The sequence below is a fragment of the Dreissena polymorpha genome, chromosome 2 (assembly GCF_020536995.1).
Source record: "Dreissena polymorpha isolate Duluth1 chromosome 2, UMN_Dpol_1.0, whole genome shotgun sequence".
In the NCBI taxonomy this organism is placed as follows: domain Eukaryota; kingdom Metazoa; phylum Mollusca; class Bivalvia; order Myida; family Dreissenidae; genus Dreissena; species Dreissena polymorpha.
In genome coordinates this window covers 13,074,679-13,101,473 of record NC_068356.1, presented here as the reverse complement: position 1 = coordinate 13,101,473, position 26,795 = coordinate 13,074,679, and the positions used below count along the sequence as shown (strand labels likewise).

At 39.1% G+C, this 26,795-nt stretch overlaps 1 protein-coding gene across 1 annotated transcript in view; it reads left to right on the top strand.

Annotated features, from left to right (window-relative positions):
* The window catches only part of LOC127866462 (uncharacterized), a 32,108-nt gene extending 5,313 nt beyond the window's left edge, over nt 1–26,795 (top strand). The window contains exons 5-30 of the mRNA XM_052406981.1: nt 3,175–3,225; nt 3,561–3,692; nt 4,853–4,943; nt 5,960–6,091; nt 6,400–6,592; nt 7,019–7,196; nt 7,616–7,766; nt 8,095–8,186; nt 8,956–9,112; nt 10,130–10,305; nt 11,135–11,315; nt 11,600–11,718; nt 11,994–12,224; nt 12,429–12,599; nt 13,178–13,338; nt 13,939–14,284; nt 15,479–15,683; nt 16,589–16,768; nt 19,448–19,587; nt 20,976–21,117; nt 22,043–22,281; nt 23,178–23,355; nt 23,944–24,121; nt 24,820–25,075; nt 25,365–25,623; nt 25,933–26,795. Of these exons, the coding sequence (XP_052262941.1) occupies nt 3,175–3,225; nt 3,561–3,692; nt 4,853–4,943; nt 5,960–6,091; nt 6,400–6,592; nt 7,019–7,196; nt 7,616–7,766; nt 8,095–8,186; nt 8,956–9,112; nt 10,130–10,305; nt 11,135–11,315; nt 11,600–11,718; nt 11,994–12,224; nt 12,429–12,599; nt 13,178–13,338; nt 13,939–14,284; nt 15,479–15,683; nt 16,589–16,768; nt 19,448–19,587; nt 20,976–21,117; nt 22,043–22,281; nt 23,178–23,355; nt 23,944–24,121; nt 24,820–25,075; nt 25,365–25,623; nt 25,933–26,453 (4,860 nt within the window). The 3' untranslated portion in view covers nt 26,454–26,795. The remainder of the gene's footprint in view (nt 1–3,174; nt 3,226–3,560; nt 3,693–4,852; nt 4,944–5,959; nt 6,092–6,399; nt 6,593–7,018; nt 7,197–7,615; nt 7,767–8,094; nt 8,187–8,955; nt 9,113–10,129; nt 10,306–11,134; nt 11,316–11,599; nt 11,719–11,993; nt 12,225–12,428; nt 12,600–13,177; nt 13,339–13,938; nt 14,285–15,478; nt 15,684–16,588; nt 16,769–19,447; nt 19,588–20,975; nt 21,118–22,042; nt 22,282–23,177; nt 23,356–23,943; nt 24,122–24,819; nt 25,076–25,364; nt 25,624–25,932) is intronic.

The window sequence follows — 26,795 nt, the reverse complement described above, 5'->3', positions numbered from 1 at the left end:
GTATACGGCGAGTCGTCTATATAAAATAATATACAATAAACGCATTATTTATAACGACTGTGAACAATGCAAAATAGTACATCCATCTCACAATAAAACGGTATTTAATGGCAAATTAAAGTAAAATTTTACCCGAGAAAAAAATGTTAGTTATCCATGCATACAGTTTAACTGTTTGGGTAGCTTCCCGTTCCCAATGAAATGTGTTTAAATTTATATTGCGAATCTAAGATAAAACTACATAGTCAGGATTTGATGCGAATTATTTGTACTCGTTTGTATTAACAAATAAAGTTTGATAACAACCACAAATAGACACTGAACACAGTATGGTCAATTTATTCTAGAGGACATACATGACATAGGCGGATCCTGGGGGACGGACGCGGCGTACGCACCCCTAAAATCGCCAAAGTAAAGTGATTCATTTGATGTTTCACACTTAACTAGATCTAAATCACCTATTTAAACTTGTCAAGGCCTTTAAAGTCACTAAAATCGTGGAGCTTCCGGGGGCTTCGACCCCTCCCCCTCTGGACCCCCAAAACTATAAACGATGCATTTTTGGGCATTATAAGAAGGTACTTTGATGAAAGTATATAAGGCGTGACATGCTCGAGAAGTGTTTGTCAAAGCCTTGAAAATCACTAAAATCGTGGATCTTACATGGGGCTTCGCCCTCCTGAACTCCCTAGCAGGTCTTTGCACCCACCAGGGTCCCTAGCGGACCTCTGTACCCCCAGCAAATCTTTCAATATCCCACCCCCTCTAAACAGAAATTCTGGATCCGCCCCTGCATGATAATTGATGAGAATTTATTCAGATTCGTTTGTGTAAAAAGTGTACAAGATAAGTATTGATGCAAAGCATCAAAGGGCGTCGGGAATTTCAGTGTAAAAGGCACTCAATGAAGTTACGTGGAACGATATTTTTTTTACTGTAAATATTAATATATTGGCCGATTATTTTAAACAAAATAGAAAAAGATACTGGCATTACCATTATCTATGATTTTGTGTTATAACCCCCAAATAACCATTATTTATGATGTTGTGTTATAACCCCCAAATAACCATTATCTATGATTTTGTGTTGTAACCCCCAAATATTTCATAGTTCATTTTATTTACCGTACATTGGTTTCCTTTTTTTACTGGTATCCGTGTGCAGTTTTCATTAATGGAACAGAACTGTGTAGGTTTTAAAAAATCTGCTTCATCTTGTAAGCGTAATTTCATATTTTTCTTAACTTCAAGGGGAGATGATTCTGAACTTATTCTTACGTTGCTCATTTACGATAGGGGTTGAGTACTCATTGATATGAAAACACTAAAAAAGTTTGAAAAAAAATGAATGAAAACTGTAAATTGTATAAAGAAGCTGCATTTCATAATACTTTGAAATTCAGTAAAAGATCATAATAGATTTATTGCTCCGATATTCATCATTTTCAATAGGGTTCGAGTAATACTGATATAAAAACACTTAACAAGTTTGGAAAGATTCAGACGAAAGTTGTGAACTCTTTTTAACAAGTGGACATTGTTTATTTTGTCAAATTTAATCTGATGAAAAATGTTGGCATAATCACCTAACCAAGCAGTTTTTCACTTTTATTTTTAAATTCAAAGAGACATAATTCTGGACTTATGGTCCTATTTTGCTCATATAGAGTCTGGGTTGCGTCTTCATTGATAAAAAAACATGTGAAAGTTTGGGAACAATCGGATGAAAATTTTGGACTTTGAACAAGGATTTCAAAATTTCTCAACTTCTAAGGAAGATAACTATGGACGTAATGGTCGGATAATGATAAAGGGCCCATACCACCTGGATAGTAATACGTGTCGCGCTTCGCGCTCTATATGTGGTTCTTAAAAAAAACTCCGAGGAGTGCTTGACTCTAGGGAAACGGGTTGCTGGGACACAGCTCCTCCTTGATAAGCGGCTGCTTCCTTTGTCGCAACTCATTGTTACAATCAATAATACGTGTCGCGCTTCGCGCTCTATATGTGGTAGGGATAGGCCTTTGATAGACAACCATAAAAATACATGGATAATAGATGTGTTGTTTGCCTTTATTTGTTAGTATAAAACCACGTGAATTTTTAATAAGATATTTAAGTGATGTAAGAAATTTTAATAAACGTTGTCACCACGTTGCATCCATTAATTTTAATAAAAATGTCCAACTGTAGTCAATGGATTTTAAAATGTCTACATAAAATAAAGCTTTATTTTATTTATTAACCTGACTGAAAAAATTGTCAGCCGCCAAACTGTTCCGTTCGTGCCGGAACCCGGGATTGAATTGGGGGGGGGGGGGCCTTTAGATGACTGTTGCGGAAACAACTTCAGTCTAACGCTCTCCCAACTGAGCTAATCCGGCTGACATTCACTTATGTACTGCTATTTGGTGAAGTTGTGTATAGCGATCATTATTTTATGTCTATTAATAAACTAAAACATTGTACGTTTTCGTACCACTACGCCTTGCAATAAACTTGCTTGTTCGACAGGTCGTCAAATATCGTACTACATTGATTCTCCACTAAATAAGCAAATCAGAAGAACCAAAAAATTAATATATTTTGATTATATTTTGTTTTTTTATACAAAACATCATTTGTTTTTATACAAAACCAGAAAGTTTCGCGTATTTGCCCAGTCCCTGTGATCTTTCCCCTGTGATCAGTTGTGGATCAGTTATTAATTAAAACAACTTGCTTTGCATTATTGGCAATAAATGTTGTAATTAATGTAATAGGCACAAAGGCAGTACTTATTTACACTAATTGACACAGAAAATCACCACTATGCAAGATATTCTTAAAACAAAAATATATACATTGATCCGTAAAATAACTTCTTCTCCCATAAGCGAAAAAAATCAGTACATACTAGTCGCCGCCCTCCAGGGCGACGCCAATAAACAAAAAGTTTATTTATACAAAAATAATATGAACTTTGATTATAAAATTGTAAATAATATGGTAAGACATTTTGATAATGCAATGCGGCGACGTGTCATATATATGATTTTTTATGCAAATAATAGCATATGGTTCGCAGTAATTCCCCGTATAACCTTATCTTTAGTTATTCCCTTACAATACGATATTTTGTTGTGTACGGTGTTAACTTAGTTCGTGTCCCCTATAATTTCTCTTTCAGACGAACGCCTCTGAAGAAGCCAACTTTGAGGCGCAAGCAGCGATGACAGAGGTAAAAGAGTCGAATCATTGGCGAATATATCATAAATTTTGCAAACAGTGTTATAATGTTCAACGCCAAAAAAAAAAAAAAAATATTTCCACTTGTAACTATTGAATATACTTTGCTTTTAGACCCAGGTACATAAACCTTCATAAACATGTGTTTGTGGTATTTCGCAACTCTTGTCCATAAATTTTGATCGCAAATGCCTGGGACTGATCAGAACACATCGCTGCTGAACACATACACAATTACATGTGCATTTTTATGTACATGCATGAACGAAATATCGATGATTTTATTCTCTAGCGTTAAGTTACATGTATAGCATGTGTCATCTGCAGCTGAAGGCGAAGCTGATTGGGGCGCTTGACTCCGTGTCGGAGGGCGTGGCGGATATCGGGCAGGCGAGCGGCATGATCGGGTTGGTCGGGGATCTAACTAAGGACTCGTCCAGTGTCTCAGACAGCGCCCGGGTGAGTGGCGCACCACGGTGGCGCCTTGATATGCATTATTGTTGTTGAAGACACCGGATCTTTTAAAACTTTTTTTTCGATTTGCTGTACATCGCGAATAACGCGTCCTTGAAATCAGAAGTTTATTCTTTCTTGTTAGGAAATAAGCTTTTTTCAATCCCTGATATATATTTGTTTATAAATGAAATCATCTTATAGAGAGCGATTATTTCAAACACCGTTTTCAAACTAATCAATTAACATCAACATCTAAACACTAATAATATTATTACTCTAACTTTATCTGACTACCGTATATATTTTGCAACAGCTTTGCGAAACTGTGTGTTTTGTTGTTAATTGGATATGTAGGAACGGAAGACAAAATAGCCCGGTAGTTTACGAACTAATTTGTCTTGTTTAACTTAGAAATAAAGAAAATGGGCCGTGCTCTGTAGAAAGAGGGTTTGATGAATGTGGGTAAATTGTCATCCCAGATTAGCCTGTGCAGTGGAGGACACTTTCCGCCTAATCTGGATTTTCGCTAAGAAGAGATTTCTTTAAACAGAAAATATCATAAAAGTGTGAAGTGTCGTCCCTTACTAGCCTGTGCAAACTGTCCAGGTTAATCTTGGACGACACTTTACGCACATGCATTAAACCCCCTTTTCACAGAACGCGGCTCAAATACATCGTTCGTGAGCCCTCAAAACTGCTTGAATATTAAAACAATTGTATTATAAGCCGTTCAAAATCACGTTTATTCAAGACTGGTTAAATTTAAAAACAACAGCTATTCGCACAAATGTTGCCTTTTTAATAGACAAGCTATCGTATATTTTTTTACCCTTCTGTTATAAGTCTAGGAACAAAACGTGTTATAGTTGTCGTTGGACTTCAGTGTGCTTGTAGAAAATAACTAATTTTACACATATATCTGGTGTTCATTCATTCATTTCGTGTCAATACATGTAAACGTATTTTCACTTTACGAGTTGAAACTTGTGAACAATTTATTAACAATTCAATTAAGGCATAAGTAACATATAACATATAAATGCGTATCCATGTACCTTTCATGTGCTCAACAACAATTAATTTGGAATGTTGGATTTTCTGCGCATACAACCATAATAGAGCATGTTAGCATATTTGACGTTATTTCATGTTATGTAATACAGGTGGGAGCCACTTCGGCGATTAAAAACTCGGCCTTGGTGACAGAGCAGTTCGCAGACGAGCCGATGGATACTTTGACAAACGTCGGAAGCCGTGCGTAACACCCTCGTGTTCAAAAAGAAAGAGCGCGTTAAAAGAAACCTGTACACAGGGCTCATTGAATGATATCTGTAAACAGGGCTAAATAAATATCTTCTACACACCGAGCGCATTGAATGATATTTGTATACAAAGCTCTCTAAATTATATTTGTATACAAAGCTCACTGAATTATGTTTGTATACAAAGATCTTTGAATGATATTTGTATACAAAGCGCCTTGAATGATATTTGTATACAAAACTCTACAAATGATATTTGTATACAAAGCTCTTTGAATGATATTTGTATACAAAGCTCTTTGAATGGTATTTTTATGCAAAGTTCTTTGAATGATATTTGTTTACAAAGCTCTTTTAATGATATTTGTTTACAAAGCTCTTTGAATGACTTTTGTATACACAGCTCTTTGAATGATATTTGTATACAAACTTTTTGAATGATATTTTTATACAAAGCTCTTTGAATAATATTTGTTTACAAAGCTCTTTGAATGATATTTGTTTACAAAGCTCTTTGAATGATATTTGTTTACAAAGCTCTTTGAATGACTTTTGTATACACAGCTCTTTGAATGATATGTGTATACAGAGCTCTTTGAATGATATTTGTATACAAAGCGCATTGAATGATATATGTACACAGAGCACATTGAATGATATTTGTACATGAAGTATAGTTCTCGTGTTGCTTAACTCTCAAATGACCAGCTTATTAGCGTAAGTCTTTAAATAAATAATATAACAAGAAACATAATTATTATTCATATGAGCACACCTAGTTGTTTACAAAAATAGGGTCAACTATCTATCTTCTAAAATTGACCTCAAGACAACGAACTTTAGCTTAATTTGACATTAAAGCTTTGAGCAAGTCTGATTTACTTAAACGGTCGCAATTATTTTGACGTTTGCAACCATGTACATGACCGTGAGTTCTTGTTATTGATGTCTTCATGTTTCTGATATGGCGAAAAAATATGTTGATTGAGTGTCTGTTTCTTGCTATAGAGGTAGTATCCAGTGTAAGCAACGTGCTGCCCAAACCGGATGCGACGGCTCTTAAGCTGGCGGAGCACGAGAAGGCGCTGCATATGGCGGAAGCGGACGCCAAGGCCGCGCAGGGACCAACTGACGAGGAGAGTTAGTGATATTTTTAATAGACCATGGTTCCGCATGTTTCTGGTTATCAAATGCAGAAGTCCTTTCAGACATTTTAATTATTTTGAGTAAAAAATAACCCTTTTTGATTTATATTACATTCGGAAAGAAAATGCATGTTGAAAATACAAATTGGATGATATTTCCACAATCAGTGCCGTACGCCTGAATACGATGCACATGAAGCATACAGCAAAGACACCCATTATATCGACATCTAGCTGATAACCGTAGTCATGTCTTATAACGTTTTGTCTACAAGTATTCCGTACGCTTTATTAAAACATCAGTTGCCAATGGCGAGGACAGCGCGGACATCAAGCTTCAGGATGACCCAGAGGAGCTGACTGCACTTACGGAGGAGGATATGGCAACCAGCGCGCCGCTCCCGTACAACAAGCTCCTCAAGAAGTGCGACCTCCTGCACAGCGCGCCGCTAGACAAGCTCTACAAGTATCTCTTCTTCTACGAGTCCATATTCAGGTGTTGAGAGTTTACAGTTAGTTAAACAACGTAAAAACGCCGTAGATCATTCTCTATAAGCTAATACTTTTTCATAACGTCATTTTAGTGAATTCCTGTCAACTTTTCACGCGTTTTCAGCAATGTTATGTCCGTATTTTAAGCAAAGTGCCCCAACAAAAAAAGAGTTAATGCATTCAATTATAAAAAAACAAACTCTATTGCGTTCCTGTTAACTTTTATAAGGCAATATTTCTAGCGTGAGAAGCATATGCCTTCATACTTTGAGGTAAACTTGCAAAACAATCCTCAACAAACTTCCTTTTCATATTGGTCTTTAGAAGCATGAAAATATATTTACTACTCGTATTATAGCATTAAACGGTCTTAATGAGCATTCATTTTCATACATTCGATTTTGTATAATCATTATTAAATCTTTTCCAGGCAAGTGTTGAAGAACGTCAGTGAAGAGATCATGGTGAGCGAGGACATTCTCAAGTTGCCACGCAACGACATCTTCTGCTACATCGGTATCCTCGAGGAGCCTGGTGACGTCGAGTGGTACTACAACCGCTACTTTGACGCAGAAAAGCGACGCCGTGACCTCGTTAAAAAGAATGCGGTGAGTGTCGATAAGACAAGGCAGTGGTCTTTTGTTGATGACTTGCACAATCATAATTGTTAACACTTCAACTGCTTGTTCTCATAACAAATGTTTGGATTATGCTTAACAAAGAAATATGCCTGAAAGCATGTGATTTTGCTACCGTTGTTGATGCATGATCTTTTATGAATATAAAAGCATGGATTGTCACAGGGTAACATTTATTACAAACTCATACAATTTACGCAATATAATGTTTTGCTATTTTGTGATCGTTGATCTCGCTGTCTGTAGAATCCAAAATAAATTTTAATATGTCTGACACATAATGTGAAAATACAGAAGAAACAAATGCACGTGTGTTTAGTTTTTACCTTTTTATTGAAACAACAACAATATTAAACCTCAATGAGAATACCATGCGTCTCGTGTTTCAGGACCGCGGTGTTAGCAATTCGTTTCTGGCAGCTATTGACTCCGTGTCGAGCGTCCTACTGAACAAGACGGAGGCCAACCAGACCGTGGAACTCAGCGCCCCTGGTCTCAAGGTCGCTATGAAGAGGGCGTCCGCTAACGGATCCAGCGAAGGTGTGTCCATTTTGACCCATGACTACGAAATGTATTCAACACAATTTTATAAATAAATGTATTAGTCATAACATATATCCAAGGAGAATTAAAGCTCAAATGTAATACCAATCGTCATTGGTAAATGTTTTTAATTTAATCTCCATTTGAGATTGAGTGGCTTCGTAGGCTCAACAGCCTAAACTAAATTTTGTTTACATGTATGTTTAAAATAATTTCACAAAGCCGGTAAATACTCCCTTAAAACTGAAGCCGCTACGCTGCTTAATGTGCGGTTGCTATGTGTGAAAGAAAACAGCAAAACACGTGTGTTTGTTTAAATTTGTAGACGAGGGTCCGATTGGCGGTGGCGGTGCGGGGGTCAAGATGCCCCTAGGAGTTCTGTCCGGATCCGGAAATGACTCCGAAGTGGGACAAACCGTAAGTCATTAAGAGAAGGGGTCTTGTGACTTGATTGTTCATAAAGATCACTATGTTAGTCCCGTCAGTAGCATACCACACGAGTCGCATCGTGCGAAAATGGGTGTTATGCCATATGTGGCAATCGTCGCTCAAGTATAGCCTGGGCAGTCGCGCAGTCTGTTTTGGAGCTACCATGTCTGCTATGAAGATGCGGCAGGTTTCGTGGTGTATTATGTGCGCAGCCTAGCTCCTGATCAGACCGTTCCAAGGCAGATGCTGGTCGGGAGTTACGCTTGCCGCTATGGCATAACACCAATTTAAACATGACGCGGGTCATACGAAAACATTATTGGTAAATCTATCTGGCTTTTTACGTTGAACTTTTAGTATCGTACTCTGTTTGACCACGAATCAAATTGCATGACATATAGAAAATTATGCTAATTATAGATAAATCGAGGTTAATATTTATTTACATTTATGGGTCCTTTCACCATTTCTGGCTATGTGTGTGGTTCGGATGGCCATTCGACCGTTTGAAGCCCCCTAATGCTTAGCAATGACCGTTCCAAGGCGGTGATCCCGGCTTTAATCATATTTTCATATTTAGCATTGTATTGTATGTATAGGTAATGGGTCTAACACAACAAATAAAGGACTTCAGTATGGAAGGAAGACTTACCATCCTGAAGGTTTAATTATTCGTATATGTATACTAATAGTGTTCTTGTAGGACAGCTAGTTCGTGTACAAATGCAAATTAATGAAAGTTTTTTCCGCCTCGTAGTTGATCATGAATGACGACAACCCGTTCACGTACGGTAACGAAAACGACACGACCTCTATCGGCACGGGCGTGGTGACATTTAAACTGTCCACGCCGGGAACCAAGAATGCGGTGCCCGTCTCAAACACTACGGAGCCCATAGAAATATACCTTGCAAGTATGTGCAACAGTACTTACAATTTATGTAAAACGCGTGTTATTCATTATGTACTATTAATGTCCTATTTTTCCCACATGGGGATGGAGTCAAAAGCTACATGTTTGCATTACAATGTAGAAATGCATTATACACACCATAGTTGTTTGAAGGCCTCATTGAAAATAAGATTGCCATTGTTAAGCTGTTTGCATGACTTTGTATCAATGTGTTGTCTTAATGAGTTACCTTCGGAAAATAAATAAAGAGATTATTATTATTATTATTATTATTATTATTATTATTATGATGATGATGATGATGATGATGATGATGATTATTATTATTATTATTATTATTATTATTATTATTATTATTATTATTATTATTATTATTATTATAGTAACTGAGAAATCCTCAATCGGACACAAATGATCAAATCTGTAGTTGTAACGGTGTGCGGCATTGGTTCGTATGCCATATGCGGCCAGCTAAGCTATTGACTAGAATGTGTTAATGAGATAAACCTTGCTTGATTTTATTACGGACAGAGTAGCTCCAGTCTGCGCGAATAGACGGGCTTCTCTGCAGCTACGCTGTCCGTATTTGGCATAAAAACCATTTTTGCATGTTGTGGCTAAAAGAGGTACAATACCAACCACGACGATTAATCGATTGCGAACAGGCTATGACTTTTATTTGCCATTTTCACGTATTTATACTCAAGAAAGATGCAACCTCAACGCGACCACAGTTAGCATAATGCAAGCTATTTCGATCAACATGTCATTTGACATGATATGTGTTAGTTTGTATCTGGAAACATATTTACTAATATGCCTCGACCAAAGCTTATTGTATTCAGTATGTTACTGTATTCAATTTGCAAGTATCGTAAATATTTGATGGTTCTTCGGTTAAATGTATATCTTATATTTATATATGTTATATTTTCATAGCATCATATTTCAAGTCAATCGTTAATGAAAGTATGGTTTGTTTGTACACCCTACATCTTATTTCTCCCCGCCACCGTAGCAAACCCGTCGCTGATGCAGCGCCCGCTACTATATACGCTGATCCTGAAGAAGGGCGACAGCCAGAGCTCCATGGTCTACCATCCGCTCAACGTGACCGGAAACGACACCACCCTGCACATGATCATCAGACCCGAAGTCACCCATTCCACGGACCTCTTTGACGTCTTCATACAGGTAGGGATCGGTAGGAAATACAGTATCCAAATCTTTTAACAAAAGGACCACAGTTTCGCCGGTGTGATGATTTATAATGTAAATTACATAACATGTCACATACTTGAACTGTTAAATTGAGCGTTATTTCGCTGAAATTCGAATCGAAGACCGATACATAAACTTGTTTTTTTTTCAAAATTAACGTAAGATAATGATGGACTAACAAGACCTTTTGAACATATACTATTGTGTGCATTTTCCTTAATATTAAATTATTTTTGCGCTTCGAGCTTTTTCATGCGATGTCATATTAATATATTGTCCTCGTCATGTGTTCCTTACTATTCTGTTCTCACATCTCCGTTCGAGACCAATGCAATGCTGGACTCTAATCAATTCAAACACGTGCGAAGATATGGTCCTAGACAGCGTTTTAACAAAGAATTAGAATTTGAGCCTTGTTCTGAAATAACTGGGCTTAATGCATGTCCGTAAAGTGTCATCCCAGATTAGCCTGTGTAGTCCGCACAGGCTAATCAGCGACGACACTTTCCGCCTAAACTTGATTTTCGGTAAGGAGGGACTTCCTTAAAACTAAAAATACCATAAAAGCGGAAAGTGTCGTCCCTGATTAGCATGTGCGGACTGCACAGGCTAATCTGAGACGACACTTTACGCACATGCATTAAGCCCAGTTTTCTCAGAACGCGGATCAATTTATGTTCCTTGTTTGTGACAGAACGTCTAATATTCAGGCATTTTATATTGCGTATGCTTTCAAATACTTGCAAGTTATATGTTGGTACGTCCGATTTAATTATTGCATTCAACACTGTATTGCGTTCAGTACGAGACACGCCCGAACGAGACGCACTTTTTGGCGAGGACAAAGCTGCCTCACGCAGAAGACGCGTTCTCGCTATATAACATCACCTGGGAGACAGAGGACACGGTGCGGCACACGTTCTACCCCGACCCTGAACTCACGCGCAAAGCGGGCATGTACTACATCGGTGTGCGACTTCGATGTAAGTGCGTGTGTGTATCATGTCGAAATTCGCTGACAAAATTTAATTGCTTATTTTTATCTTCTTCCCATTGTTGAGATAACACTCATGCTGTTGTTGATGATATAAGCAAAGATATATTTTATAATTATACTTATACTAATATTATATATAATGCATTAAGAAAAATGTTAAACTAAACATTTTGACATTTAGTTTAGTTAGATCTTACTTCAATAGATATCTACGGATTATTGCCGGTTTGGCTGGTATGGCTTACTGAACCCCTTTCCCGTGTTTTGCAGCGGGCAAGGTAGACTTGATGCAATCGGAGACGATGTTCAACTATACGTACCAGCACTTTCTGGGTGGCTGCCGTTTCTGGAACCACGAGAACGAGACGTGGGACTCAGACGGATGTGTGGTAAAGTAACAGTGGCATTCCAAATCAATGTGTCACAATTCAAAGTTTTAAATTGCGTTTCGTGCAACGCTATGTTATGTGACATAGAATTGCGGTTGACACGTTAAGCTTTAGGATACCACATTAGTATAGGGCATTATTAGCTGTATCGATAATCTTCGCGTACCTTTTTGATAAATGACTATATATAGCACATGAATTGCATAATATATATTTTTTAAATGATTCTCAGTCATTTTTAGTTGTTGGTCTTTATTATCACCTCTACGCACTAGGTTGGAAACTTGACGACGCCTAACGCCACACAGTGCTTGTGCAACCATCTGACGTCATTTGGCGGGAATATGGTGGTTCCGCCGAACACTATCGACTTCAACAATGTGTGGGCAAAGTTTAAGAACCTCAACGAGAATGCGGCGGTGTTTAGCACAATCGTCTCCCTTCTAGGCATCTACGTCATTGGCCTAATATGGGCTCGTCATATGGACAAGAAGGACTTGATAAAGGTACGGTTTGCGTTTTTGGTTTTTCGAAGTTATACATGCCAATTATTACAATGTTTATTAGAATGTATATGATAATCGTCTCGCGCATGCTATTACCTGTGCTTGGCGGTAAGACGGACACACACTTGCATGTGTAATAGGACTTATGAGATAGCCCGCCTCGTCCCCTTTGTAAGTACTACGGAGAATTTTGTACGTTTTCAGTGGGGTGCTACTCCACTGGAAGACAATTTGCCGACGGACAACTACCACTACCAGCTGTCCGTGTATACCGGCATGAAGAAGGACGCGGCAACCAAGTCCAACGTCAGCTTCATCATTTCCGGTGAGGAACGGGACACCGGCGTCCGGCGACTCTTCGATGGCAAAAGACTGGTGAGTACAGGTGGTTCTGTTTAATGTTGGCCAAATAAAGCGTTGTGCAGTCGAAAGGAACCTGGTTGGTGGGAAATCTGCTGTGGGTAATGTCCATAACGCTATTACACCAATATATGCATACCAGGTAATAAGCATTTAATTAAATACTATTGTTCATTAGACTTTGTACACATGGAGCTTATAGCAATACAAGTATTGGATAACAGTTAACTACGAATTCGTGTAGGGTTAATGCATGCGTACTGGTTTAAGTGCATATAAAGGAAGACCTGTGCACAGGGGCTGTTCTGAACGGTGCAGCCTGTCGATTGATGAAAACTTCTCATAAACAAATTAGCCTCGTTCTGTTATAACGGGGTTTGATGCATGTGCGTTACGCGTCGTCCCAGATTTGCGTGTGAAGTCCACACAGGACGACTATTTCCACATATACTTAAATTTCGTTAAGAGGAGACCTCTTATAAGTGAAAATTTCATAAATATGGACGACACTGAACGCAAAAGCATTAGTCCCGTTGTCTTTGATCGCGACTCAAATACATTCCAACCACACGTCTCGTTGTTTCAATGGGAAGGCGCATGACACAGGCAGCATCATGAACTACGTATTGAGCGTGGAGGAGAAGCTGGGTCCGCTGAGCTTCTGTCGCATCTGGCATGACAACTCCGCCGACGGGAAGTTCCGCTCCTGGTACCTCGAGCAGATTGAGGTGTCCGATCTTCAGACCGGCGAAAAGTGAGTGACGAAACTTATCACTTCGTGTAGCTTAGGGATGTAATATATTCTAGACAGATTAACCTAAAAAATATGCTTATAAATAACGTTATTCCATGAAGTATTATTGGAACGTTCTTTCGTTTTATTATCTATTGTTAATATGTTTATAATTTTCTGCGCAACTGCTAGGAATTAAACGCACTATATTCACCAGAATAGCATAAACCGTTTTCTTCAAACGAAATTGATATTTTTTTATTTAAAGCCCCTGCTTAATTTGAATTGTGGTAAATCAGATCACCAATAGTTGTGTAGTTGTCCATGTTGAGTTTGAAAGTAACATCTCAATGAACAGAAACTGGTTTAAAAATTCGTTCGAATATTACATCGACTGTAGGGAATCTCGACATCCGGAAAATACAATAATTGGATACATAACGCAAAACCCTTATATAGAGAGTTTTCGGTTTTAAACCTTGCATTCTTGATGACCCTACTGTACTTACCCTATTTTATACACGAGACATGTCCAAACTTTAAAGGGTTGCACCTCGATATACCGCACAAAAAATCTTATTGCCCACATCAATAGCGCTTTACATATACCTACGTCACCAGATACTTCTTCCTCTGCAACCGCTGGCTAGCCTGTGAGGAAGACGACGGCATGGTTGACCGCATACTTCCGGTGGCCAGCATCGAGGACCTGGTCGCCTTTAAGCAGCTCTTCTCCTCCTCCATACGGAAAAAGATCACGAGCGACCACCTCTGGGTGTCCGTGTTCAGCCGGCCTACGCGCTCCTCCTTCACCCGCGTGCAGCGAATCTCGTGCTGCATGAGCCTGCTCTTCCTCACCATGATCACGAACGCCATGTGGTTCAAGTCAGACGGCGAAAAGGGGGAGCAGCAGAATCAGCAGACGGTCTCCATCACCATAGGACCCATTTCAGTCACGCTTCAACAGGTAGGGGTATAGGTCCCATCTCATTCACTCTTCAACAGGTAGGGGTATAGGTCCCATCTCATGCACTCTTCAACAGGTAGGGGTATAGGTCCCATCTCAGTCACGCTTCAACAGGTAGGGGTATAGGTCCCATCTCATGCACTCTTCAACAGGTAGGGGTATAGGTCCCATCTTATGCACTCTTCAACAGGTAGGGGTATAGGTCCCATCTCAGTCACGCTTCAACAGGTAGGGGTATAGGTCCCATCTCATGCACTCTTCAACAGGTAGGGGCATAGGTCCCATCTCATTCAGTCTTCAACAGGTAGGGGTATAGGTCCCATCTCATGCACTCTTCAACAGGTAGGGGTATAGGTCCCATCTCATGCAGTTGCACTCTTCAACAGGTAGGGGTATAGGTCCCAACTCATTCAGTCTTCAACAGGTAGGGGTATAGGTCCCATCTCATTCACTCTCCAACAGGTAGGGGTATAGGTCCCATCTCATTCAGTCTTCAACAGGTAGGGGTATAGGTCCCATCTCATTCACTCTTCAACAGGTAGGGGTATAGGTCCCATCTCATTCAGTCTTCAACAGGTAGGGGAATAGGTCCCATCTCATTCAGTCTTCAACAGGTAGGGGCATGTTTTCCTTACCCATTACCACTCAGCTACGCACTTTGACGCGCTTGTAGTACCTTAGAAAATCACATTAGTTTTAAAAACATGTTTACTTGATTTAAGTTTTAAATCTTTCATCTCTAACTCTAATATACTGATGAGCCGCAAACAGCACAAAACCTTAACAGACTGCGAGTTACTCAGTTTTCTGAAATGGTGTAATTTCATTTAATATATTAAATATATTTATTTTTGATAAACGAAGGTTATTTTCTACATGGTTTTCGTCGTCTGTATACTTAATTTCGTAAGTTATGAAATATGTGATGTGCAACGCCAATATTGGTATACATGTAGTTGACATTATTTCCTATCTTTGGCTAAATTATTTGTTTTCATTCACCGACAATAACAAACATTAACACTTCAATAGCATCAATATCCGTATCCTGCTCTTTTGTATGAAATATATTACCACCAAAACGTTATATCTAAACATAATCACCCTATGATGAATTACCCGGAAGTACGTGAATATGTTTTACATTCGTGGAAGCGTATTTTACATTTAAGATGCTAATTCGTTCGGTTTCAGATATTCATCAGTTTGATGAGTACAATCATCGTGTTCCCGCCGAGTTTCCTGCTGATAACGCTGTTCCGCCGGACGAAGCAGAAGACGAACACAGTGATGCAAGCGAACCAGAGCAAACCGAAACGCGGCAGGTGGAAGAACTTGGGAACGGCGTCTAGTGTGTGGGAAGACGCGCCGACAAAGTCCAAGCTGACCAAATTTAAAGGTAAGAATCAATGTCATCACGAAAAGATTTCACATTTGTATTTTTTTAAAATTATTATTTAGAATCTTGATGATTTCGTAAAAAGAATTTCTATACTGTTTATTTTTATCGAGGTGTATAGCTGCCCTATAGAATATCATAGTTAGTTAAGATTACCCGTATGAAATTCTTGGCAATTCTTAAGTTTGGAAATGATGTTTGCTAGTTATTCTTTGTTAAAGAATTAGTTACGATTATTTGTATTACGTATTCGTATTTATTACCTTTTGCTGTAACAGCTAATCTGATGCATTATTATTATAATCATACAGTCATTAGTTCCCTTAACTGCAGTCCAGGTTCATTCAGTTATCACTTGCACCAGTCAGTATCATAGAAACTGTGTTATGCGAAAATGATCATTATGCCATATGGGACCAGCGTAGCTCCGAACCAGTATGTGCAATCGTGCAAGCATTTCATTAGCTTCTTTTTGTGTTTGAAACCCACGCCAGCTTTCGTGGTCTGATAAGCGGATAGTGTAGCTCATGAAGAGACTGCACGAATGCGACTGTCTGGAGCTGCGCAAGTGACAATATGTGTCTTGTTCTGTGAAAACTGGGCATAATGCATGTGCGTAAAGTGTCGTCCCAGACTAGCATGTGCAGTCCGCACAGGCTAATCAGGGACGACACTTTCCGCTTTCATGGTATTTTTCGTTTAAAGGAAGTCCCTTATTACCGAAAATCAAGTTTAAGCGGAAAGTGTCGTCCCTGATTAGCCTGTGCGGACTGCACAGGCTAATCTGGGACGACACTTGATGCACATGCATTATGCCCAGTTTTTTCAGAACAAGACACATATATGCATATGACAAGATAACCTTTTTTACCTGACGCGGCTGAAATGATGTCTGGTAATCACAGAGAGTATCAGCGAGCTGGTGAAGGGCAACAGCAAGACAAAGTACGACACGCAGGAGGAGGAAGAGGATAACATCCCCGTCCCCACCATTGCGGGGGACCCGAACGCCAAGGCGAATGCGCAGAAAAAGAAGAAGAAACCGTTCATGTTCCCGTACTGGTGCAACTACATCGCGTGGATATGTATGTATAAACGTACCGGTATATAATTATTTTTATTTTGTACAAAACTTATACGATTAATAAATCTGTATAATACGTTTGTTTTGCCTGGACAAGGCAAATTCTTGTCGCGAACTCAGGTATGTTTTGTGTCACTAATGTGTTAAATTAGATTACAAGATAAGTATTGATGCCAAGCATCAAAGGGCGTCGGGAATTTCAGTGTAAAAGGCACTCAATGAAGTTACATGGAACGATTTTTTTCTACGAAAAATATTAATATATTGGCCGATTATTTTAAACAAAATAGAAAAAGATACTGGTATAACCATTATCTATAATTTTGTGTTATAACCACCAAATAACCATTATTTATGATGTTGTGTTATAACCTCCAAATAACCATTATCTATGATTTTTTACTGTAAACCGCAAATATTTCATTGTTCATTTTATTTGGTTGGTTTCCTTTTTTAACTGGCATCCGTGTGCAGTTTTCATTAATGGAACAGAACTGTGTAGGTTTAAAAAAATCTGCTTCATCTTGTAAGCGTAATTTCATATTTTTCTCAACTTCAAGGGGAGATGATTCTGAACTTATTCTTACGTTGCTCATTTACGATAGTTTAGTACTCATTAATATGAAAACACTGTAAAAGTTTGAAAAAAGTGAATGAAAACTGTAAATTGCATAAAGAAGCTGCATTTCAAAATATTTTGAAATTCAGTAAAAGATCATAATAGATTTATTGCTCCGATATTCATCATTTTCAATAGGGTTCGAGTAATACTGATATAAAAACATTTAACAAGCTTGGAAAGATTCAGACGAAAGTTGTGAAATCTTTTAAGCAAGTGGAAATCGTTTATTTTGTAAAATTTAATAGAAAAATTGAATTATTGTCCCGATGTTTCTCATTTTAAATAAGGTAAAAATGCTCATTGATATGAAGACACTGTAAGTTTGGGAAGAATCAGATGAAAAATGTTGACATAATCACTTAACCAAGCAGTTTTTTCACTTTTGTTTTTTAATTCAAAGAGACATAATTCTGGTCTTATGGGTCCGATAGTGCGCATATAGAGTTTGGGTTCGGTCCTCATTGATATAACAAAACCTGTGCAAGTTTGGGAACAAGCGGATGAAAATTTTGCACTTCGAACAACGATTTCAAAATTTCTCAAATTCTAAGGAAGATAACTATGGGCGTAATGGTAGGATAATGCTAAAGAGCCCAAACCACCTGGATAGTAATACGTGTCGCGCTCTTTATGTGGTTCTTAAAAAAAACTCCGAGGAGTGCTTGACTCTAGGGGAACGGTTTGCTGGGACACAGCTCCTCCGTGATAAGCGGCTGCTTCCTTTATCGCAACTCATTGTTACAATCAATAATACGTGTCGCGCTTGCGCTCTATATGTGGAAGGGATAGTACTTAGGGCCTATGATAGACAACCATAAAAATACATGGATAATAGATGTGTTGTTTGCATTTATTTGTTAATATAAAAACACGTGTATTTTTTATAAGATATTTAAGTGATGTGAGAAATCCATTAATTTTAATAAAAATGTCCATTTGTTGTAAAATGGATGTTAAAATGTCTACATAAATAAAGCTTTATTATATTTATTAACCTGACTGAAAAAATTGTCAGCCGCCGAACTGTTCCGTTCGTGCCGGAACCGGGGATGGAACCGGGGGCCTTTAGATGATTGTTGCGTAAACAACTTCAGTCTTACGCTCTCCATAATGAGCTATTCCGGCTGATATCATTTATGTTCTGCTATTTGGTAAAGTTGTGTATAGCGATCGTTATTATATGTCTATTAATAAACTAATACACTGTAAGTTTTCGTACCACTACGCCTTCCAATAAACTTGCTTTCGTGATAGGTCGTCAAATATCGTGCTACATTGATTCTCCACTAAATAAGCAAATTAGAAAAACCACAAATTAAATATACTTTGATTATGTTTTGTTTTTATACAAAAGCAGAAAGTTTCGCGTATTTACCCAGTCCCTGTGATCTTTACCCTGTGATCAGTTGTGGATCAGTTATTAATTAAAACAATTAGCTTTGCATTATTGGCAATAAATGTTGTAATAAATGTAATAGGCACAAATGCAGTACTTATTAACACTAATTTACACAAAAAATCACCACTATGCAAGATTCTTTAAACAAAAATATATACATTGATCCGTAAAATAACTTCTCCCATAAGCGAAAAAAAAAAAATGCATTACATACTAGTCGCCGCTCTCCAGAGCGACGCCAATAATCGTGAATGTTAGTGCCATTAGGGTCGTCCTCAATGTCCATGTAAATTCTAAATATGTACCAATGAAAACAATTAAGTTGACGTGTTTTATCATTCTTAACTAAATTACAGACTTTCCTTCATCTCTAAACAGTCAGAAGAGCTTATCAATCTTATTTGCACAAACGGTGATAAGCCATTTTGACTTTCAAGTGACGTTATTATTAGTATAGCGACAATTCCCGCTTTGATGGGGTTTCTCGCTGAAAGGAAGTCTCTTCTAAACGAAACTCCAATTGAGGCGGAAAGTGGTATCCCTTGATTAGTATGCGTAGACTGCACAGGCTATACCGGAATGACCATTTGCGCATGCGCATCAAGACCAGTTTTCCCACAACACGGCCGATTTATAATGCGCCGATGTGCATGTTACAGTATGCTTTTTGAGCGTGATCACGCCCGCGTTCTTCACCATTCTGTACAGCATGGAGTGGGGCAAGACCAAGGCAAACGAGTGGCTCGTCACATTCGTCCTCTCCTTCTTCCAGTCAGTAATCGTTGTACAGCCCATCAAGGTAAAGCATCCTCTTCGTTTTGTATTCTTGATAGTAGAATTTCAATCACAATCTTTTATTTACAAGAGACATGCTTATTGTATTTTTAGGTTAACTTTCTTTCTTTATTCTAATAAAACTTTATAGATCAAAGCCATTGCTTCTTTATGGAACACGTATGGTTAGCATTATGTATTACAAACACGTTCGAAAAGAAAAATGAATGGATAACAAGTTTTTACTTTATTATTAATCTCATACATTTAAATTGTATGTATTTAACATTTGTTCGAAAAGCGAAATGGTTGGGTTTCATTTCGTCATGACGTGTTTACCCTCCGGAAAGAATCTCTGGACATCCTTTTGTATAAATGGTTTCAGAACTTTATTGATATAGTATTCTTAGTTTAATTTGGTCCATTCGGGAATATTCTGATCTCTGATTAACCTCTGGACGATACAGAAGCCCACGCCATGAAGCCACGGGCACACGCATCACGTTTTACAAATTTCAGTTAATCGCAAACGTTTTCTCCCATTCTGACATAACATACTCTTCTTCTTCCATAACTTCCACCAAAATAAAACATCACCCCATCAGATGTAACAAAATCTCTCCACTTGCCATATTTAAGCTTTAGATATACGACGTCATATGTGACCTTGAATTTGTAGCACCACCAGGCATTGTACTGCGCTGTAAAGTAGCGTCATGTCGAATATTCGTATACTTCCTATCTTCCTATTTGTTTTCTCGAAAGAAATTCAGAAATTGAAGTATAGCATATTACACAACTGCTAAAACAACAATGGTTCGAGAAAATTGTGCATGTACTTTAAACAAACACGCTTTCCTTTTGTTCATTTTTAAATTTGGCAACTCTTGTACATGACTGCTATGCCCCGCTGTGGCCATGTATACATGACTGCTATTCCCCGCTGTGGCTGTGTATACATTACTGACCCGCTGTGGCCGTGTACACATGAATGCTATGCCACGCTGTGGCCGTGTATACATGACTGCTTTGCGCCGCTGTAACCGTGTATACATGACTGCAATGCCCGGGCCCCCGCTGTGGCCATGTATATATGTCTGCTATAACCCGCTGCGGCCGTGTATTCATTACTGCTTTGCCCCGCTGTGGCCGTGTATACATAACTGCTATGCCTCGCTGTGGCCGTGTATACATTACTGCTATGCCCCGCTGTGGACGTGTATACATTACTGCTATGCCCCGCTGTGGCCGTGTATACATTACTGCTATGCCCCGCTGTGGCCGTGTATACATTACTGCTGTGCCCCGCTGTGGCCGTGTATACATTACTGCTGCGCCCCGCTGTGGCCGTGTTTACATGACTGCTATGCCCCGCTGTGGCCGTGTATACATTACTGCTATGCCCCGCTGCAGGTTCTGTGCCTGGTCACGTTTATCGCGTGCGTTCTAAAGAAACCAGATCTGGACGAGGAGAGCGACTGCACGAACGAGCTCAACCAGGCTATCGCTACACACGAGGCGGCGGTCACCGCCAAGGGATCAGACGCACTCGACGGTAACCGTTTACTTATGTTGAGTTTCTTTAACTAGCTTTTGAATATATTTTTTGAATTGTATCCGTGTTTACAATATTTTAGTCATATCACATCAAAATCTAATGAATGAGATGTTCTATTCGATATAAGTACTCTTTTATATAGGGCTTAACTTACTGGGACTAAATGTATATATATATTAAAATGCTCTTTAATGTTGTCGACCATAGCGCTGGGTACTAGTAGTTCTAGTTGCGGCGATCAGAAAACATATTTACACTTTTCACGGAGAAAGCAGGATAAATCTGCTATTGACATGGTAAATACTTCGATGTCATTGTTTTTTTCCTGCTTATGATTATCCTACGACAAGGTGTGAAATTGAAATGGCTTAATGATAATTGAAGACGCTCGTGTGATGCAGTTGCTTTGCATTTTGTTACGTAATGCACGGTTTTATGCATAATGGAATTTAAAAGGAATTCAAAAGTGATTCTGAACCTTAAAAATGCAGGTGGATCCATTTGTTTCAAATACAAAAATGTACACTACATTATATGGATCTTGTAAGCAAAATACTGATATTCAACAATCCTTTGTATCAGATGAAAACACTTTATCAAGATGCCCGTAATTAGTTTTGATGTATAACCCGCATTAACTATGAAGTAGAGATAAATATATCCTAAATTAATTGAGCTTTGCTCTGGAAAACGGGGCCTTAATGCATGTGCGTAAAGTGAAGTCTCAGATTAGCCTGTGCAGTCAGAACTTTGCGCTTATATTGAATTTTTTGCTAAAAGGAGGTATTTTATTGGTAAATGGGGTCCCTTAGCTTAGCTGATTAGCTTGTGCGTTTTACGACACTAAAATGAGACGACACTATACGCAGATGCATAGCGCCCCTTTTCCCTGAGGGATACACACGTTGTTTCACGTACACAGAGATAGCCAGACGCCGACGGGAGGCGAACGAGGCTCTGGACCCACCGGACAGCGAGAAGTTGGAGGAGCAGCGGGTACAGCGCGTGCGCGAGATGAAGATGGAGGCGATTCTGAAGGAGATAATGGTCTACGGCTTCTTCGTTCTCGTCCTTTTCTTCCTGTCCTACCAGCAGCGCGACGTACAGTCGTTCTACTACACCGAGAATATGAAGAACATGTTCGTCGAAGGGTTTGAAGAGGTAAACACTTCAAACGTGTACTCATTTTTATTGTTTTGTATTAAATTTTACTGTTTATTTTTTCCTCCTCCTCCTCCTCCTCCTCCTCCTCCTCCTCCTCCTTCTCCTCCTCCTCATAAGCATCATCATCATCATTATCAACAACATGATTTTTTGTATTTTTATGAAATTATTCCAGCGAATTCTCCAGTTAAACTCATTTAATGCTAATAGTGGATGTGATGAAGATGATTATGATGTCTGTGATGAGGATGAGGATCATAAGTATGAGGAGATATGAGGGGAGAATGGAGATAATGCTTTTATTTTTCCGACATCTATATTATCATCACTGACAACAAACAAACGCATTATGGTGTTCAATAAAAAAAGTTTGCTTGACAACAACGTTCGTTCGTGGGGTAACGGACTTTGTTTTTCAGCACCATGAGCAGCGCACTAAGGTGTTGAACGCCGATGCTTGTTGACACCAAATTGTGGTGAAACACAGTGCGAACAGTTTAACGCTTGCATAAGCGCAAGTCATTGACGAGATCAAATAAAAGAAGACACGTCGCAACATTATTCCAATAGCATTTTACCTAAGATATGAATGAAACTAAAACATAATATCTAGCGATCTTTTCCAGAAAATGAATGGACATACTATTATTTTATGATGATGATGATGACTAGCCACGGTATTATAAAATTTGTCATGATGTGCATATACAATATTAAGCAATACCAACATGTCACGTTTTGGTTTTATGTACCATATTCGATTGAGGCCAATGGCATTTTCGCCAAAAGTATCACACGTGTGACATATTCGGTCGAAGGAACAATCGTGTTACATATTTGATCCATGACATATACGGTGCAACAATGTCCCACTGCCCGCTGCTACTATTCAGATCTCCACGATGAACGACTACTGGGTCTGGCTAGAGGGGACGCTTATGCCCACGCTCTATGCATCACAGTTCCATAACGGTACGAACCTCACAAACTGGTGGGACAAGCGCTGCGTTGGTGATTTCCAGTCGCGACGTATGGGCATAGCGCGGCTGAGGCAGTTCAGAATCAAGGAAGGTAATGGACAACGTGGTAGCTTTAACATTGGGTAGGTTGTCTTGCGTTAAAAAACGTTTCCGGGGCATTATGATACGCATTTTGTTGTTCGATATTATTTCATTATCAATCACTTACAAGACTGTTCACTGTGACGTCACCGTAGCTGTCTCAGAAACTTTAAGAACCTTACTGTATATACCGGTAATTATAAAATCTTTTTTTTTTTAAAGAATACTTTAATACAAGAAAAAAATAAATGCATCATAGTCAGTTTTATTCACTGTTGTCTATTTTATGTCATTTTTGTCCCGTATTAGTCTGTGTAGTCCACACAAATTAATCAGAGAAGATACTAAACGCTTTTATTGAAATTTCGTTTATAAATGTCCCTCTTCGATACGAAAATCCAGTTTATGATGAAAGAGTCGTCGTTGATAAGCCTGTGCATACTGCACAGCTTAGCCTGTGACGACACTTCACGCACATTCCTTCAGCTAAGTTTTCTCAGAACTAACCTAAATTTATCAAGTCTTAAAGCAGTCTTATAATCATACATATTTTTGTAATTAGCAATATTCACACAAATCAGACCGCACTACATTTTAGACTCGTGCAATATTCTGGGTGTCATGGAGCCGGTGATAAACCACTGCCGCACTGACTACAACTGGCTTGACGATGACACTGCGCCCTACCTACCCGCCTGGCGGCCCGTCAACGAGAAGGACTGGGCCTCACTGGAAGAGCGCACTGACGACCCCTTCGTGTACCAGAACTCGATACGGTACGGAGGATGAACTTTGGAAAGAATTGGGCTTGACGTATTTACACTATCCTAAATTGAGCCTCGTTTGGGGACCACTGTGCAGTCCGCACAGACTTATGACGATGACACATCTTGCTTTTATGGAATTTGTCGTTTAAAGGAATTCTCTTCTAAACGAAAATCCAGTTTAAGTGGAAATGCCATCCATGATTATCTTGTGCGCACTGCACAGCCCACACTTAACGCACATCCCACACTTAACGCACATCACACACTTAACGCACAGCCCACACTAAACGCACATCCCTTAAGCCCCTTTTGCCAGAACGGGCTAAATTGTTCTGTTAAATTTAAAAGAGAAACTCATTGCGGTACTCATAGGTTTTGTACTGAATAACGCAATAACTTTACCTGACATCCTTATCCTTATTTGAAAGTAACCTTGAAATGAAATAGGAACTCATATGCTCAGCGTTAATGATGTGGTTTGTTCCGGTCTTAGCAATTACGAGTTGAGGCTTGAGATAAGTAAAGAATATTTGAGTAAATAGTATTTTAAAATAAAGCGATAGTATTCGTACTAAAGATTCAATCCGTTTATTGTCAACGCGTTCCACCTGTTTATTTATGTAACCCTTAATCGTTTAATTCCGTTTTAATTTCGACACATACATGCTTACGGCTATCCGTAATGTTCGTCTGAACGTATGTTTCAGACTAAAGAGCATGCCATACATGGCCACACTTCGCACCTACAAGGGTGGTGGTTACGTGGTGAACTTTGAGCGTAGCTTCCGGCGCACCGCCCGCAATCTGACTCGCCTCCGCGAACAAGACTGGCTGGATTTGCGCACCCGAGCTATCATCCTGGAGTTCACCGTGTACAACCCAAACGCCAACCTGTTCGCCTCGGCAATCATGACCACTGAGTTCCCCGCAACAGGTGCGGCCGTTCCGAGGTCGGAGTTCAAGGTGAATATATCTTCTGTAATTTAAGTTACTGCTTTTATTCCTTAACACTCTGTGTATTGGGTTTTTATTAATTATAAGAACAACTTTAGTATTATTTTACCAGTGCTATCAATACATGTTGTTCAATGCACTATTTGTAAGCAATTTTATTCAGAATTGTTTGATTTTAAAAGATTGCTTAAGATGGCATTTTCATAGTACACGTATAATTCTGATCGTCATCTAACTGTATCAGAAGCATGATGACTTTACGACGATCAAGTATCATTCTTGTTGTTCTGGAATTTAGATATTCCGTCTACAAAATTACGTGGGTGGATTCGGGATCGTCGTCATTTTCTTTGAAGTCCTGTACTGCTGCTTCGCGCTCCTCTTCTTCTACCGCTGCATCAAGAAGGTCCGCCAGCTAAAGTGCATGTACTTCCAGACGTTTTGGGAGATCATGGAGTTCATCATGCTCTGCTTCGCCGTCGCCTGCATCGTCATGTACGTGTTCAAGTACACGCTTACCAAAGTGGCATTCCATTATCTGAAGAAACAGTCACAACGTATGTATTCATATGTTTCTTTGTGATCATCTGATTGTATTTGTCATAAAAGTATATGATTTGTAAGTCTAGATTGGCTGTAATCGATTGTGAATGTTCATATTTTGTTCGATTATTCTGCTTACACATAATATTTACAAGATTTTCTTCCGCTTATGTATATACATTTTGTCATTCCGTATTATAAACGTATTGTTCGTCTTCAAATAAGAAGTATAGTTGAAATGTTATTTATGGATAAAAATAAATGAAATGACGTAAGTATCATGAAATCAGATTCTCTGACGTACTTAACTTTTTGTTTTCCAGCGGAGTTCATAAACTTCCAGTCGCTGGCCATGTATGACGAGTTCTACGGCTTTATGACGGCCTGTGTCGTCTTCCTTGCCTCCCTCCAATTCTTGAAGCTTCTCTCGTTCAACAAGAAGATGAACATGCTCGGCGAGACCGTGAAGCTCGCCACCAAGGACCTTAAGGTCTTCTCGATCGCGTTCCTGCTCTACTTCATGTCGTTTGTCCTCACCTCTTACCTGCTCTTTGGAAAGTACATGGCGGGCTACAGCGGGTTCGTGCAGTCCGTTGAGTCCACGTTCGCCTTCACGCTCGGCACGTTCGACTTCGACGCGATGTCTGGGGCGCATAAGTTCCTGGGGCCGGTGTTTTTCTTCACGTTCATCATGGTGATCTACGTTGGTCTCATGAGCATCTTCCTCACCATCATCGGCGATGCGTTCAGCACCGTCAAGGAGCAGACAAAGAACGCAGAGAACGAGTACGAGATGGTGGACTTCATCTGGAGGAAGTTTAAGGGCATCATTGGTGTGAAGTAGTCCCCGGACGTCCTGGCATCATTTGTGAGAAGTCGTCCCCGGATATCCTCTTCAAGAATACAAGGGGAATATTTGTGTAAATGAATCCCGGATGCTGGTCAACTACAAACACTAGATAGAAATCGGTTCACTGTTAAAATTTCACTAAGATGTTAAAATGTTGAACCCCCAACGAATTCAACGAACATATTGTTTTTACAGTCTCACATCGTTTCCTATGAGTGTTTCTTTTATGTCTAATATTTAGAAAATGAATTGCTATTCTCTTCTCACCGACAAAATGAAATCCGGATAACACATCGCCAATCAAATTCGACACCTCTTGATTACACTTAATTTAAC